Below are 16,365 nucleotides of genomic sequence, written 5' to 3' on the forward strand. Positions count from 1 at the left end.
TTGGTTTGTCTTGTTTAACAGCATAGCTTCACTCCCATTTTACTAGTTTAAACTAACAAGAAGTCTGTGCTGGGGAACCCTGAGACCTAGATTAGCGAGAAAAGGAGGATCTCCCGTTGGTTAATAGAAAATTCCCTTGGTCATTACTCTGTTTTCATTCTATTGTACCACGGGTGGTGGTAAGCTCGGAGAAGGTAGAAATTGAGTGCGCCCCGTTAGTTAGTCTTCGCGGAAGAAATACCGCTTTTTTCAATTGAGTCCCAGGCCAGCCCGACCCACTTTGCTTGCTTCTCTATTCCAGTAGCATCAGGTTGAGTTTTTTTCTTTCCGTATTACCTTCTTCAGATAAGATTCTTCATTGCACGAACAAACAAAGAAATCCGTTCGTTCCTTCTAAAGACTAGGCTTTTGGGGGCGTTCGGTAGCGATCTTATCAAAGAATTGGGATAACCACCCTAGCGAACTATTGCCTTTAGCCCGCTTCTGCAGAACTCTTGGGACTAAGATTCCGTATCTAGTACTGTCATCAATCAGAGGCTTAGACTATGTATGGATGTAGCTCACCCAAGATAGGTAAAGGGGTCAAAAACTTCTCAGGCTGCCTGTGAGGCTGCGTTAACCGACGTTACAAACGTTCTTTTTTTTTTACAGAGTCAAAACAAAACTTCAATCTTTAAGCATGGGGCGGTGGTCGAATGAATAGAATGTCCGAGTAAGGAGAACTATCCAAGCTTCTTCACAAGCGAAGGAATTGCAGCCTAACCATCTGTGAGATCGGAGACTTCGAGAGGCTCTGACGCCCTCTTTAAACGCCACTCTTTCCGAGTCTCGGACATGAAGCTTACGATTGATTTTGTTAGTGAGAAGCTCAGTTTCGCTTTAAGCCCGACAAGCGGGTGGTTTGGTTGGTTGTTGATAGAGGACTCGAAATAGCTTTATTTGCACTGTTCCCTTCTTTATCGAATAGGGGTTCCTCCGTCACTTCAAATTTGACTAGGGATGATAACCAGAGAACGCTCTCCACTAAGACTCCCGTATGATATGCAGGTTAAAGCTCCCGTTTCAGATGCTGAAGGCTCGTTGAGACCTCTTATCTCATACCGCTTCGTCCTACTTCAGCTAAATGGAATCTTTCGTAAAGCCATCCTGAAAGTAAGGTAGCATATAGATTCTTCGACCTCCCGGTCCTAAGGAAGTAATCTCGATAGGAATGCCCGTCTACGTCAGAGAAAGAAGATACTTCCTCCCCTTTTCTCGATAAAGTATACTATTTATTCTGCTGCTGTTTCTCATTTTCAAAACATCTTGAGACAGATCTTGCAATGTGAACAGCAATTTTCAGTTTGAAAGAGTCCTTACTTGCCTTTGAAGGTTGATTGGGTGAGTGTTTCGTGGCTGGCCTTTCTCCTCATCAACTAATTAATGCCTCCGGACCTCTCTCTTTTGAAACTAAATATGCTGAACAAGATAGAATGAAACTAGCTTAGAGCAGATAAGGTCTAGGCCTTTCACCCCTTGCCATCCTTCTCTGTGAAGATAGACTGCTGTTTATTGCGTGTCAAGTGCGAGATTGGCAGGAATTGCGTATTCAAGTCTATCTGAGACTATCTATCTAGTACGATCCAGTCATTCAGTACAGTATCTTCGCAAGGTCTTTATGGAATTCTTATAGCAGGTCGGTCTAGGTAGTTGATATTGCTCCTGAGACCTTCGTAGTTTCCTGTTTCGTTTGTGCATCTTTCTTTCCTTTTGTTCAAGTCAATCAAGAGGGAAAACTTATACTATGATGGGGTATTTGATTGGGCCTTCCTATGCTGACGAATGCATCCTTCCTCTTCTCAAGCTATAAGAAGTACGTACTTTCAGATGGAAAGGATTGAACTCTAACTCAGAAGTGGAATTCACAGCTATTACTACTATAGTTGTCTTTCATTAACAGTTCCTCCTGTAACTCAAGAATTGTAAGTTGATTCATAACCACGCTAGTAAAGTTGCCTTTGGAATAGGAAGTTGAGTCCGATCTTGGTACTCTCGCTAAAGTTTGTTGACATTTAAGCCCTCTAGAATAGATTTTCTTTACTGTAGTCCCCATCCGAGTAATGAACTCTAGAATTGACTTCTCCCCAGACCCTTCACTATCTTGTCCAAGTGTTTAATTGGCTTCGACGCCTGGACTTTTATCTCTAGATACTCTTTCCGGCTTCATTTACCGATCCTGCGAATGACCAGGATTTGATCCCGTTTAACCTTCCACTTCGGCTAGATAATTGCCAAGCCCAGCTGTAACTATTTAGTTTACACCCTCTACCGCAGCTTTACTTTTCAGCTATCGAACGTGGCCTTCTACGCCTGCTTGCCTTCTATTTGACATCCCTATCACCTGGCGGCTAAACCATTCGTTGATGAGGGAACTATTGAAGCTTCTAAAGCAGCCCTTTCCGCTGCTCCTACATCTATCTAGGAAGGAAGTCCACTACGGTATGGAGGAAGTAGTCGAATAAACTGATACAGCAGGCCAATCAAAGCAATCATCTGCCGATTTCGTAGGGTACCGTACGCCCTTTGTCTATGGATTCTAAGGAAAGCATGCCATATGATACGGGACTCTAAACCATCGAATCGAGCGAGCCTATTTCCCGTCTCCTGCTTTCATAGAGATCTTTTCTTCTCTGACCGCCGGCCCTGGGAAGTAGGTTAATCCACAAAAGCACTAGCAGTGCCAGTAGTTGGTACGTGGATATCATCAGGATGCTGCTTGACTAGCTCTTCATCCATGATCTTCACCTGCCATCTTTCTAGCACAATCACCTTTCTGGCTGGAAGCTGTACCTATATCATGATCGGGCACGCAAGGTTCTTCTTTCATATTGTTACAAATGAACTCGTAGGCTCTTCCTGCATCCATGCATAAAGAATTAGTCAGTAGGGTCCTCGAAGCCCGCCAAAGGGGTAAGTAGAGTGATTCCTCTTGTAGGGGATCGTAGCTAGCTATAGTATCACACGATTCTTTCATCTTCTTTTCACATTCATTCTAATTATAGTTGGAAAATTGGCTACTTTATAAGGCTAAGCAAAGGTTTTCAATCCAAAGCTTTGAAGAAAGAAGAAACTCCGGGTGGAAGGTTCAAGGATTATTCTGATTGCACGAGAGATTGCCCTACCAGCTAACTCCTATTGACCTTACTAAAACAAAAGCACTAAGACTTATACTAGCTAACACAGAAGAGACACCATAGGAAAGGGCACGCACACCTAACCTTTTTTTTTTTTTCACAAGGTTACCCTCACCACTGTCACTTTGATCAATACCCTTGCTTTACTGTAAAAGATCCTTACACAAAGTTTCTTCCTAGAAGACACTGTGCCTGAACTTATGACACATACCTACTTCCATCAACCACATCTTGCTATCTTTCACACGAGGGTGAGTTCTTGCGGGCTGACGTTGTGAACAAAGCAAAGACAGCTGGGTCTGTGAGTGAGCCTAGACTCTCTCTATTCGAGTGAGTTCCACTTTTCTTGAAGTGTAATACCCTTACTGCCAGTTCCCTCTTCCCGGATCTAAGGGTTAGCTTTCTAATTCATAGATAGCCCGAGAGGAAGTCTAAGGTTTCAGCTTCAAGTGGACAGCTTTCTTCCTAAACATCCGAGTTCGAAGCGAAGGCCCTTCTCTGCTGATTCGTCCTAAGATAAGGAAGAGCTTAACCCACACCCAAAGCAAATTCACTTCCTCTTCCCTTCCTCACCTTCACAGAAGAATCTCTTTTCTTCTGTGAAGGTGAGAGAAGGACTGGCCTTAACAACGAATTTCGTAAAGCGCAAGAAGGGGCTTGGAAAAAGCATTCGAAGGAACTCGGACATCGCGCGGCCATTGGTCAAGATCTCCCCTGATGGACATCATTACACATTCATTCAACGCTTCCCCGGCGGGGTAAGAAAGTAAGATTGAACTACTGAATAATAAGAGAAGCATTGTGATTTCCTTGATTTAAGGACTTTAGCGTCTCATTGCGGAAGCAGAAGTTCTTTCATTCCTCATTCACTTCTAGGACTTGGGTTAGAGAGGGGGGAATATAGTAAATAAATAAAGTAAAAGTGCAGTTCCTATTTCTCAGCTCAGATTAGAGCACCAGCTGTTACGCTGACAACCCCCGTTACGCCGCGCTTGAACTCCTAGCCCTAAGACGGAGTAGTCTTAGTAGCAGTAAGATTACCGGATTCCGCTTTATGTCTTTCTTTTTTACTTTCCCTAAGCACTCATTGTATTTGAATTTGACCCGCTCAGAAGAGCTATGTATCCGGTCTTGGGAGTCAAATAAGGGCATGGCTTAAACCAGCTCCCTAGCCTAGGGTGAGGTCTCATAATAGAGTAAAGTAGGACAGAAGGATTAGCTTAGCAGTGAACAAAAATCATTCAATCAGCTCAAGAGCTGGAAAAAAAAACTTCTAGGTTTCGGAATAGAAGGAAGGGGCTCCCAGCAGGTAAGTCCTGCTTGATTGCTTTCACCAGGTTTATAAAGACTGGTTCGAAAGGACCAGGTCGGGATAGGCTGGGAGTCGATTAGCCCGAGTTGTGTTAAGATAAGTGGCACTTGAATTTGAAGTAGACATCGGCCAGGTCTTGGATGCTGAATTATCGGTCTTACCACTTGTATCGATAGACCCACTTGAATTGAATGCTGAGGAGATTGATTTTCAATCCAATCCTGATCCTGATCTTCGAACTTTATCTCTGCAAAAGGCTTTTGGCAAAGCTTGAACATCGTATCGTTAGCTCCTTTTAAAAAAGGAAGACAAAAGAGCTAGTAGGACGGACTGGTAAGGGATGAAATTACTTATTACTTATGAGTGGAGGGCTTCGCTTTTTTTTATAACTGTCACTGGAACAGAAGGCCTAGTACTCCAATTGGCTTAAGTGCACTCCCAATGATATTCTAGTCTTCTTTCTTAAGAAAATATAGATATTATCGTGGAAAGAAATCTATCTCTTGAAGGGAGTCCAACTTAATTCAGTTTGATCCCAAGAGACGGTATGGAACGCTCGTATAGAACCCCATCCAATAGAACTCAAACCGCTGGGAATGCAACGGGATGGATGTCAACTGGTAAGAATAGCCTTGGTCTGGAGATCTTTACAACAGGAGATCAGGAGTTAGCTCGCTTGGACGGAGAGCACCAGAAAGAAGGGGCAGTCTAACTGAACTCCACTCGTTTAGAAGAAGCCTCGCCAGTCAGGGGGATAGGGAAAATTTCTTCACAGCATGAAGAAAAGAGAGGGATTCAAAAAGGGCTGGCTCCTTAGAAGGGATTTGAGTGCTTTAGACTAAGAAGTGAGATTAGATAGGCTTGTCTTAGGATTTGATGCACATTCAAGGGCAACTACTGCTTATGGGTAGGCACCTAGTGCTACAATGGCTGTAACAGATTCAGAGATTGCATTTGCCCTTGGATACACACCACACATTGATTGGATTTGAAAGATACGAAGGGTCCATAACGGACAGGAACTACAACTATTGATACTCGGTCTAGACTAGGGGGGGAAGGCACTGCCGGAAACGGGACTGCTGTACTATAAAGGGGTTACCGTCGAAGGTAAGGACAGAGACTTATTAAATGGGGAGGACAGATATAGGCAGACACTTCCAAAAGGCAGAAGCATTGGCTTTTAGGACGCACTCAAACTTCCATTAAAACTCCAGGTGGCAAAACAAAACAACTCCATTCAATAAGAAAGAGGAATGTGCTAACGCCAATAAGCGTATAAGAAAAGGACTAGAACTGGCTGAAAGCACTTACCACTAGAAAGAAATTGGCCTGACAGAAAAAGTCAAATCCCTCTCCCTCTCCTTTCAGTCGAGTTTGTGTTCACAACCTCTCCTTTCAGTCGAGTTGCTAAAGCACCTCTCCTGCTTTCTAAAGCTAAAGGGCGAGTGACTTCATACCTTTCCTCAAAGCCGCCTACCGTGCAACGAGCAACGACCTGGCCTGGGACGAAGTAAACCCTTACCAGGGTTGAGAAGCTTACTATTACTAAGCCTTTTGCCCTCCCAGATTCAGTCAGTAATGGCTTCTATGATAGAGTAATTTAGCTATAGAGTTTTCAGCTAAATAGCTCTTTCGAATACTTTCGTTCGTGCTTACCTTTGTATCTATATCTTCCCTCCCAATGAAAACGAGGAGAAGAGGTCACGTCTCAGCCCAGGAGAAAGAGAACTACTCGACTAAGAAGTCAGTGTTGGAGGTGTACTAATCCCTCTCTTTTAGCCGGAAAGACTTTCTAACCAATTCCATTAATAAGCTAAAGAGAAGTTACAGAAGTACGGAAGTGACAGAGAAGTAAACCTTTTTAGCCAAGGGCAGCGCAGCGCCTCTGATACTGAACTAGATGCCGCAAAAGCACCAACTCTGGCATCATATCCCGAAGATAGTCATTTCAGTCTGTTGGGCAGCGTTTTATAGAAGTGACGGAAGCCAACCGACTGACTTGCAGCTGCCAGTGTCCGCCTGACTTTCTTCTCTTTTACTATAGATGGGAGTCTATATTCAGCATCTAGGTTACTACACTGAAAGCCTAATAGTAGGTCTGCAAGCCTAATTCGGATTCTTTTTCTAACGTCCTACCTACAGGCGCATAGGAGCTAGTTTTCCAACCGCGGAACAATATCTTACACTTAGATTCCACCATAGTGCTAGATTAACTAGGCCTTCTCTCCACTAAACAGATTCCATCGTAGTGGATAGAAGTCTTTAGACTAAGGGCAGACCGCAAGGGCAAATCTTAGGCATTGGTTCCGAGGACGGTAGCCTACTGAGAATGAAGGAAGAGAAGCGATTTTGAAGACTTTCTAAGATATTTCCACGATCAATACCGACTTCCTTATCTTTTCTCTTGGAAGTCGAACCTTTATCTGTATGGAAAAGAGGCTTCTACCTATACTTGGTTGAGAAAGGGCTGAATGGTCCAGGACAAGAAAAAGCCACTAAAAAGAACTGTAGGTCATACAGGGTAGTCCACTTTATCTTTATCCGTGACTCTGAGTACAAGATTTCCGGGATCAAGAAAGTCGCAAATAAATATGCTGGGCTGGACTCTTTTCTCGTATGCCCGGAAAACGTTGTTTCGATAGAACTCAGCTTGCTGCATAGCTCGTCTAAACAAAACACTCCAGATCCGCACTTCCCTTTAAATATACTCCAAAGGGACTAAGCTTGACTAAGAAGGGCTTTGCTCCGCATGAGACAAAGTTATCAAAAAGTACTTATTCCAATTTAGATAACCCTGATTAGAAACACACTTGACCGTTTTCTAGCTTGAACCAGAACAAACATTAAACGCCCGGAACAACTGTTAGAATTTCGATCGAACAAGTATTGGCATTCTGTCAGCATTTCCCCCGCGGTCAGTGATAGTTAGGAAAGGAAGAAAAAAGGGTGATACACGAGAAGCTAGGTCAGGTATATATAGCGATTGCAGATGGTGCACCAGTTTCGTATACATAGGCCCTGGTTGGTAAGGTGATGAGATCGACACATTATATGCGATCTACGTTCATAGGTTCTACCTTGAAGCTCTTCTCCTTTTCTTACTCTAACAAGTAAGCAAATAGGAATTACCTTGTGAAGCAACGTAAATTTAGTGAGTTTTGGGAGGTTAGCCTTAACACATCCAAATCTTCCGAAGTCAATGTGGTTAGCAGCCACTGTCCCGACCTTTTCTGTCACTCCTTCCTTTGAAAGGAGCTTCTCGCCGTTATAAACTCAGCTCTTTTTCCGGCTTTACCGATTAGATCAGTTTAGACCTTACCTTGGGATTGGTTTTTTTTCCTTTAAGGCTGACCCTTCTTATAGAAAACTGGCATCTAGAAAACTGGCATCCAAAGGTCCTCAACCAGGGATAAATCGACAAATCTAGGATAAAGTCCACTTGAATCGACCAAAGGGGAAGGAAGTATGAAAATCCAATTCTTTGACGGAAACTAAAGACTAACCTACAAGCTAGCCTCGTCGAATCGACTCACTCTCCTAACCTCAAAGGAAATCTGAGAAACAAGTAGATCAAGGATTCCCATGTTGCCTATGGTGTCTTGCGAATTCCTAGGAATGTTAGGAATGGGAGAACCAGTAATCCCAGTAATCCCAGGAATAGGAGGTAAGGAGATTAGTTGGTTAGGAGGGAATCCCAGCAATATTAGCAATGAGGTGATGAGATTAGGTTTGTTTTGGTTAGGGATTAGAGGAATGGGAGAGGTAAGCCAAGTAAGGTAAGGAGTTTTTGTTTGTAGAAAGTTCCATTTCAATCTGCCTATCTGTTTGAATCAGTTTATCCCAAGGAAGTGTTTTACTCTTTTAATTGGTAGTTGGTTAAGGAATCCCAGGTTAGGAGATTAGATTAGTTGGTTCTGGAATCCCTGGAATGTTAGCAATGGGAAGAGTTCACCTTGCTCTCTCTCCTTTTAGTCGAGTAATAAATCCCTCTCGCAGAAAGCTCAAGTATGTAAACAACCTCTCCTTTTAGTCGAGTTACGTCAGTACCTCTCGCAACAAGTACTCGAGTCACAAAACTAAAGGTCGAGTCATGACTTCGCCCTCAGGTGGGAGGAGAAACTGTACAGGACATAGCTTTCCGCCTCTTTCTTTCACAAAAAAATGAACCACCAAAAACTGTAGATTTCTTTTTTGAAAAGAGTTTTGTGGCCTTTTCAAAAAAGAAAGAAGTGCTACTCAAAATGTGGCGGAGCTAGATCCTTACGGATCGTGGATTCAGAGTGGCGCTCGCTTTATTAAAACCGGAAAGACTTTATCGTAGAAGCGGGACTTAGAAAAGTCCTCAAATCTCTTTCTGACCATGGTGTCAATAGCCCATACTTTCAGTCTTTTTTTTAAAAAGACAACGTGAAGAGGAATAGATCAACAAAACAAAGAAAGGACAGGAACAGGGGTTGTTGCAGAATTGGGTTCGAGTCCCAGGGACGCAATGTGGCTGCTTAAAAAACTGATTCAACGAGATATAGATTTGTCCCCATTAAGATTTCAAACTTGTCGTCTACTTTCAGGAAATGTTCGGAACAGAGAACTGACAATAATACAACGCCGCATTCTCCGAAGATTGAGGAACAGGAAGAGATCTATTAAGAAGAGAAAGATTTATCCGAAAAAATATCTTACCAGTTATATACAATTACAAACTACACGAAAGTTGCCCCTTTTTCATGGGGATTTACCCATCACAGAGATGCACAGAGGAACAAAACGAACTTCATATATCCCTTTTCCACTCAATCCAGAAACAAGATTTGACGTTATTCCGCTTCGTCTCCATTTTCTTGAAACTATTCCTCAAGCAAGGCAGCCGATAAGTCATCGAAGGGTTTGTGTGAATAAAGGAATGGTAAGCATTACTCATTTTAAACTTTCCCACGGTGATATAATATCTTTTCAAGAAAATAACGCGATAATACGCGGTGAAGAAATAAGGAGATCTTTCTATAAAGAAATTTCAGTTGAAAAAATCATAGGCAAATTACTGCATCAACCGCTAAGAATGTGGAGAAGAAGCAAAACTGAATGGTTCCACCTACTCAAAACTAAGAGGGGATGCCGCCTACTACTAAAATCCCGGTTTTTGCAACAGTTGCGTTCTTCTATGCAAGAAGAAGACTTAGAAAGAACAAAGAAGTTTGGATCCGAAAAAGTATGCTTAGGAAGTTCCTTCGCTGAGCACAAGAGAATGAAGAGGAATTTGTTAAAATCCCTATTCTTATCGAAGAGAAGGAAGGAGAAAAACCTAAATCTTCCTACTCGAACAATCAGTCCTATAGTTTACAACTCTTCTTTATCTTTATATAGTAATTCGACCTATTGCTTCGCATCCCCCCATAAGTTGACTATGAAGAGAAGAATCAAAAGGATCGAACTACCTACTCATTATTCGGAGGTTAATCATAGAACACCAAAAGCTGTGGTATCTTATGGACCTAACATAGGTCATATCCCTCACGACATAAGATTAAAAGATCCAAACCTTCCTCTTCGGAGCAGAAACGGACGTGGCCAAAACATATAAAGATCGGCGTAGTCACTCATAGGGACATCTCTATCCGGATAGAGGATAGTCTAGATCGATTCATAGATGGATTTTTTCATCTAGATAGGTATCCCGTGGATAGAGAGAAAGATAGGGATCCATCTAGATCTTGATTCACTATTTCCATTTTTTTTTTACTTAGTCTTATTAATTGGGTGGGGTTCGGGGAGCATGCCCGGCATAATCAAGGCCGTCGCCCCTTCTTCGACGGGGATAGGCGGATAAATTCGGGTTCCTAGTCCGGGTGGGTGGTCCAGTTGAAGTCGGAAAGTCCGCTAGAGAACAAAAGATTTAATGAAAAGATAAGCAATAGAAGTGGCCAGGTCACCCGGCCTAGAAAACTCGCTTAGACAAAGACTCAATCAATTTTTCGGAAAGGAGGGGTAGTAGGAGTCAAGATATTGCGTATAAATATATATACGAGAGAGAGTCTCTTGAGCGGCCGAGAATCTTATGTCAAAAGGACCAAGGACGATCTTTTCGGAAAGGAGGAGTCAGTCTTCTTTGAAGATCGAGGAATAAATCGGACAATTATGCTATTCCGCCCTTTCTTTTCTACATTCCATTTTTTATTGAGCCGAATCACTATCATTATATTATATATTCATTGTTGGTTTGGCTGCTGGTCTAGCGATCCTTCCTAGCCGTCGCCTAGAGTGCAGCCTGCCCGCTGAAGACCGTAACGTAAGTGACTCAGTGCTCCATACGGGGGAAATGAAAGCAGAATTCGTTCGGATCCTCCCACATGTTCAATCTTTTTTTAGCGGTTTCCCCAGAGATCTTTATCATTAATGCAACCTCCATTTTGCTCATTCATGGAGTTGTATTTAGTACCTCTAAGAAATATGATTATCCGCCGTTAGCCAGTAATGTGGGTTGGCTTGGATTACTTAGTGTTGCGCGCCTAGGAGGGCAGCGCGCTTGGGGATGCAGAGGAGCTATTATCGCCCAGCCCCCTACCCTAACCTAATGCGGCACCGGATTCGGACCGTAGGGAACCGTAGCATGGGGGGGGACGTCTAATCCTTTTGCCGCCGCAAGGCTGGCTAATCGTACGCAGCAGGCTCGAAGACCCCCTGGTTCTGGAAGGCACATGAGTCCGAACGCTATGTTGAATGTGCGACCGACACTACGTAGGTACCAGTGCAGGTGAGGCGTCGGTCGGTCCTAGAAACGGCGGCAACGGCGCGAGGAGTTAACGACCGGACGTGCTGCAACCTAGGGATCACCAGGCAGCTCTTTCGCTCTATAGGGATCGGGGGGGCATAGCACAATTCCTCTTGGAGGGGGGTTGGTTTGCCCGGGTGACTGATCCTGCCATAATGTACTCCTACCTATAGCACCGGCAACCGAAGTCAAGCATACATAGGACGATCTTCATGCGTGAATAGCCGGGAGGAAAGAAAGGGCGGTAGATGATAATGAAAAAGGGCGCCGCGTCTGTACGGGCGGGCGGAATGGATGAGCAAAAGGTGCCATGGGGTGAGGAATATCCCGAGTCTCATGTAAGACAACTAAATGCACCCCGAGGTGCTCCCGAGGAACTGGGAGACCTTCTCGAGCACAGGATAGGCAATTGAAAGATAGAGCTAGCCTATTCGTTATGGGGAATCAATGCTCCGGGCCGAATAAAGCTTACCTCCGGCACCTGGCTTTCCCCGGCGCATATTAGCTTAGCTGTGCTTAATAGGTCGGTTTGTTTGGCTTCCTCTCTTAGCCCATTCCTAACCAGTGGAGAAAAGGTTCGCTCATGCTGGAGGGTTTTTTTCCACTTAGTGATCGGTCTGCTAGTTCACGCAAATCCGAAGAAGTTATCACGGACGAGCCACATGCAGGGAAACTTGCACGTGTGGTTCTGGCCGGGCTTTCCTGAGGTATCTAATAACCTTGCTTCTGCTCGCCGCTGGCGCACCTCTCCTAACTATTGCCCATTTATTCTGGAATAATCTTTTTAGGAGGGACAATTTTACATATTTCTGCCAAATCTTTCTATTATTAAGTACGGCTGGTACCATTTCGATGTGTTTCGATTCTTCCGACCAAGAGAGGTTTGATGCTTTTGAATTCATTGTATTAATTCCACTTCCTACTCGCGGTATGCTCTTTATGATCTCGGCTCATGATTTAATTGCCATGTATTTAGCTATTGAGCCTCAAAGTTTATGTTTTTATGTAATCGCAGCATCAAAAAGAAAGTCTGAATTTTCCACGGAAGCCGGCTCGAAATATTTGATCTTAGGTGCATTTTCCTCTGGAATATTATTGTTTGGGTACGACCGGACAACTACCGATATCAATTAATATCTTTTTTTAGAATGTTGTTGTTAAATAGATAAATATCTATCTATATTGTAAACTATCGGATCGGGTATTACTTAGATGTGAAACTTTAAGACCTCATTAGTTGTGATATTGATCTTACGGGGGGGAACGAAATCAAAGAATATATAGACTTGTAAAGACCCTCTATGTAGTTGTCTATCTAGGGCGATCGATCTACATCTTTCTCCATAGCCCTTGGGCTGTGTCTCGATCTCCTACGCGCGAAATCAGAGGGACCTGTTTCTATGGAGATTCCCCTTGGTCTAATTCCACGCCTTATGACGAAAGGAGAGTCGGCGTGGCATCAAGTGAAGATTTAGGGAAGTAGAGAGAAATTCCCTTCTGGGGTATTCCGAAGGTGTAACCTAGGCAACGAAAAGGGGCCCGATACTTCAACTAGAGGAGCGACCAGTTGGTTCACCAAACCCCGACCCAGCGTCACACGTTCTCCAGGTCCGAAGGGATCCAGTGCCCAACTACCGACTCCTCCCGGAATTTCGTTATCGGAGCCGAGCCGGGAACGGCCGTTAGTGGACACCCACTACTTTTCACCGGTTAGAGAGGCCCTCTTTAATACATTAAGAAAAGATGTTCACAGGGGCCAGAAAGACTCGGTCATAGGAACTTAGACCACCTACGCGCTGGTAAACGAAAACCACCTCGACCGGATCAGAGTGAAACAACAATGTCGAAATCAGGCCGCCCCTTGCCTTGAAAGAATTCACACGCGGCCACCTGCTTTCCCAAAAGAAGGGGAGATCCGCTGCTTACTGCTCACGGTTTTTTTCGACCTATACTATAGTAAAGTCGTCCGCCTATCTTTCTTCTTTCTTTTTCTTCTATTCACATCAGATTTTATACTTTCACCAATTAAAGGTGAAAAGGGGGAAAAAAGAGAGCTTTGGGATTCGCTCACTTCTGAATTTAGAGTTATCGAGATTCTCAATGTGGAAAAGAATAGTGCGGGAATGGCGGTTCTCAGACAAGGGAATCGTTCCTCTAAAATTGGCTAGAATGTTTCCTATCAATAGAGCTTTCACGTCTGCGCATAGAATCGCTTTTTTTGCTCGATAAAGTCCGTTCCTCACAGCAGGACCAGTGTAAACAGGTTCTAGGTCAAGCGATCCTATAGGCAAGTTTTAAAGTCGTTACCCCCGAAATGAAATAGTATTCCACATAAATTGTTAGTTATTCTCCTGCATTAGATATTTTCTAGCAATCTTAAGGTTAAGGCGAGCAATCTGTAGGTATTCCTCCGCTGCCCTTTATAGCAGGGATTCCAGTCGAGGCTTCCCCTTTCGAATGATTCAGTGCTCTCTTCAACCGGCGAGTTTAGCCTTGTCAGTGCTCTCAGAAACCAGATCAATTAGGTCTGGATCGGCTCACTTTCCCAATCGAAATGAATTCGAAACGCGAGACACGACACTCGCAACACGAGAATCAAATCGAGGATCAACCCCCTCCTATATCATTTAAGCTGTTACAGAGGGCGTTAGCTCAATTCATAGCCTTCCTTCGGGTAGGGTTAAGGCAAGATGAACAATGCGGCTAAGCGTGCAGATTGTTGGTTTGGCGCGAAGAACTATGGTAGAGCAGTTTATGAATGTCTACGTGGTGGACTTGATTTTACCAAAGATGATGAGAATGTGAACTCCCAACCATTTATGCGTTGGAGAGACCGTTTCTTATTTTGTGCCGAAGCTGTTTATAAAGCACAGGCTGAAACAGGTGAAATCAAAGGGCATTATTTGAATGCTACTGCGGGTACATGCGAAGAAATGATCAAAAGAGCTGTATTTGCCAGAGAATTTGGAGTTCCTATCGTAATGCATGACTACTTAACAGGGGGATTCACTGCAAATACTAGTTTGGCTCATTCGAGATAATGGCCTACTTCTTCACATCCACCGTGCAATGCATGCTGTTATTGATAGACAGAAGAATCATGGTTTGCACTTCCGTGTACTAGCTAAAGCTTTACGTCTATCTGGTGGAGATCATATTCACGCGGGTACAGTAGTAGGTAAACTTGAAGGAGACAGAGAGTCAACTTTGGGCTTTGTTGATTTACTGCGCGATGATTATGTTGAAAAAGATCGAAGCCGCGGTATCTTTTTCACTCAAGATTGGGTCTCGCTACCATACCACAAGGCTATCTGAGTTCACAGGTTTAGTTGCCTGTACTTTTTTTTGAATCGATATTTTTTTGGTGTTCAGTCTACCGCTCCGTGGGTACAAGATCGAAAAGAATGCATTAAATGGATGCATTGAGATTCCGTAAGTAACTCAGTGAGTGCTTTCTAAGAAAGAAGGGCTTGGAAGAAGAAAATGAAATAGGAACAACCGCGCTGGTCGTAATAGATCGACTTTCATGCTGAAGCAAGAACTAGCATGAAAGTTCCATTTCAGGGAAGGACGACGGTACCATGATACTTTCTGTTTTGTCGAGCCCTGCTTTGGTCTCTGGTTTGATGGTTGCACGTGCTAAAAATCCGGTACATTCCGTTTTGTTTCCCATCCCAGTCTTTCGCGACACTTCAGGTTTACTTCTTTTGTTAGGTCTCGACTTCTTCGCTATGATCTTCCCAGTAGTTCATATAGGAGCTATAGCCGTTTCATTCCTTTTCGTTGTTATGATGTTCCATATTCAAATAGCGGAGATTCACGAAGAAGTATTGCGCTATTTACCAGTGAGTGGGATTATTGGACTGATCTTTTGGTGGGAAATGTTTTTCATTTTAGATAATGAAAGCATTCCATTACTACCAACCCAAAGAAATACGACCTCTCTTAGATATACGGTTTATGCCGGAAAGGTACGAAGTTGGACTAATTTGGAAACATTGGGCAATTTACTTTATACCTACTATTCTGTCTGGTTTTTGGTTCCTAGTCTTATTTTATTAGTAGCCATGATTGGGGCTATAGTACTGACTATGCATAGGACTACTAAGGTGAAAAGACAGGATGTATTCCGACGAAATGCTATTGATTTTAGGAGGACTATAATGAGGAGGACGACTGACCCACTCACGATCTACTAAAGGGCAAGTAGCTTGATTGGTTCGAATCCAATTCGTGAGCAGATGAGAAATTGTTGCACCGTGGACTCTGATTCAGTAGCGGCAGCAAATCCTTCTCTATTCTACGATCTGATCTTGTCTGTTGAAAATCGTCCGATCTTAAATCTCCGTTCTCCCTTACAACTCCTTCTGGGTGTCTACTAGTGTCCTAGGCACCTTAATAGCTTATTCAAACAAAAGAAATGAATTGATAGAGGAAGATGAATGTGCAATTCCATTTCAATTTAATGGTTGTACTGCTACTGCTTCCTTTAGCAGCTCCGGTATCGGCATCGGCAACATTCCCAGTTGAGCTGATTCTATCACTCTCACTTGCAGCCTAGTCTGTAACAAGAACCATGGCATTCGATGCTTCCTGTACTGCTCCTGTCTAGCAGATCGTAGCGTGTCTACTATTGCTAGTGATTTCACCCCTTCCTCATATAAAGTAAGAAGTGCCACAGCTTCCTTTCCTAATTCCAATCGTGACATTGGTAATCCCGCATCTGAGATGAGTAAGACTAGGAATTTTCACTAAGCCGAATCTCTTTCAAGCGCACTAATTCTATCCTATCTATTCAAGGGGCTATTGCGCTTAGGGAAGAAAGACGGAAAAGCTGTAGTACGCTTGAGTGAGTTCGCTTGATCTTTGCTAATTGGCTGACATTGTTATTGCTGTATACCGGTATAGAGTATATCTGTATATTTCATTTTCATACTTTTTTGATTTTAGTAAGATCTTATATCATCTGTTCCAAGAGCGATGGAATCCCATAAAAAAGGGAGCCCGAGCGGCATTAAGAATAGCTTCTAAAAGGAGAACTGGCTAACGAAGCCTAGCTCGTTTAGGTCCTGCCATTCCTACCTATCTATCATTGGTCAACTCGGGAATCA

The 16,365-nt window shown here is 43.4% G+C and overlaps 3 protein-coding genes and 1 pseudogene across 3 annotated transcripts; 3 read left to right on the forward strand and 1 right to left on the reverse strand.

Moving 5' to 3' along the window:
- Positions 1-4,446: 4,446 nt before the first annotated feature.
- LOC147948261 (uncharacterized) lies at positions 4,447-4,763 on the reverse strand (annotated as a pseudogene).
- A 1,625-nt stretch (positions 4,764-6,388) lies between these two features.
- LOC147948262 (uncharacterized) lies at positions 6,389-6,511 on the forward strand. The gene has a single exon (XM_087480519.1). It carries the CDS (start codon positions 6,389-6,391, stop codon positions 6,509-6,511), a length of 123 nt encoding a protein of 40 aa, XP_087336645.1.
- A 1,559-nt stretch (positions 6,512-8,070) lies between these two features.
- Positions 8,071-10,375, forward strand: LOC147948263 (uncharacterized). The gene has a single exon (XM_087480515.1). The coding sequence runs from the start codon at positions 8,071-8,073 to the stop codon at positions 8,266-8,268; it is 198 nt and encodes a 65-aa protein (XP_087336641.1). The 3' UTR covers positions 8,269-10,375.
- A 3,569-nt stretch (positions 10,376-13,944) lies between these two features.
- On the forward strand, positions 13,945-14,295 carry LOC147948264 (Ribulose bisphosphate carboxylase large chain, catalytic domain-containing protein). The gene has a single exon (XM_087480509.1). The coding sequence runs from the start codon at positions 13,945-13,947 to the stop codon at positions 14,293-14,295; it is 351 nt and encodes a 116-aa protein (XP_087336635.1).
- Positions 14,296-16,365: the final 2,070 nt, after the last annotated feature.

Source organism: Camelina sativa, chromosome 2 (genome assembly GCF_030686135.1).
Source record: "Camelina sativa cultivar CO46 ecotype springtype chromosome 2, ASM3068613v1".
Taxonomy (NCBI): domain Eukaryota; kingdom Viridiplantae; phylum Streptophyta; class Magnoliopsida; order Brassicales; family Brassicaceae; genus Camelina; species Camelina sativa.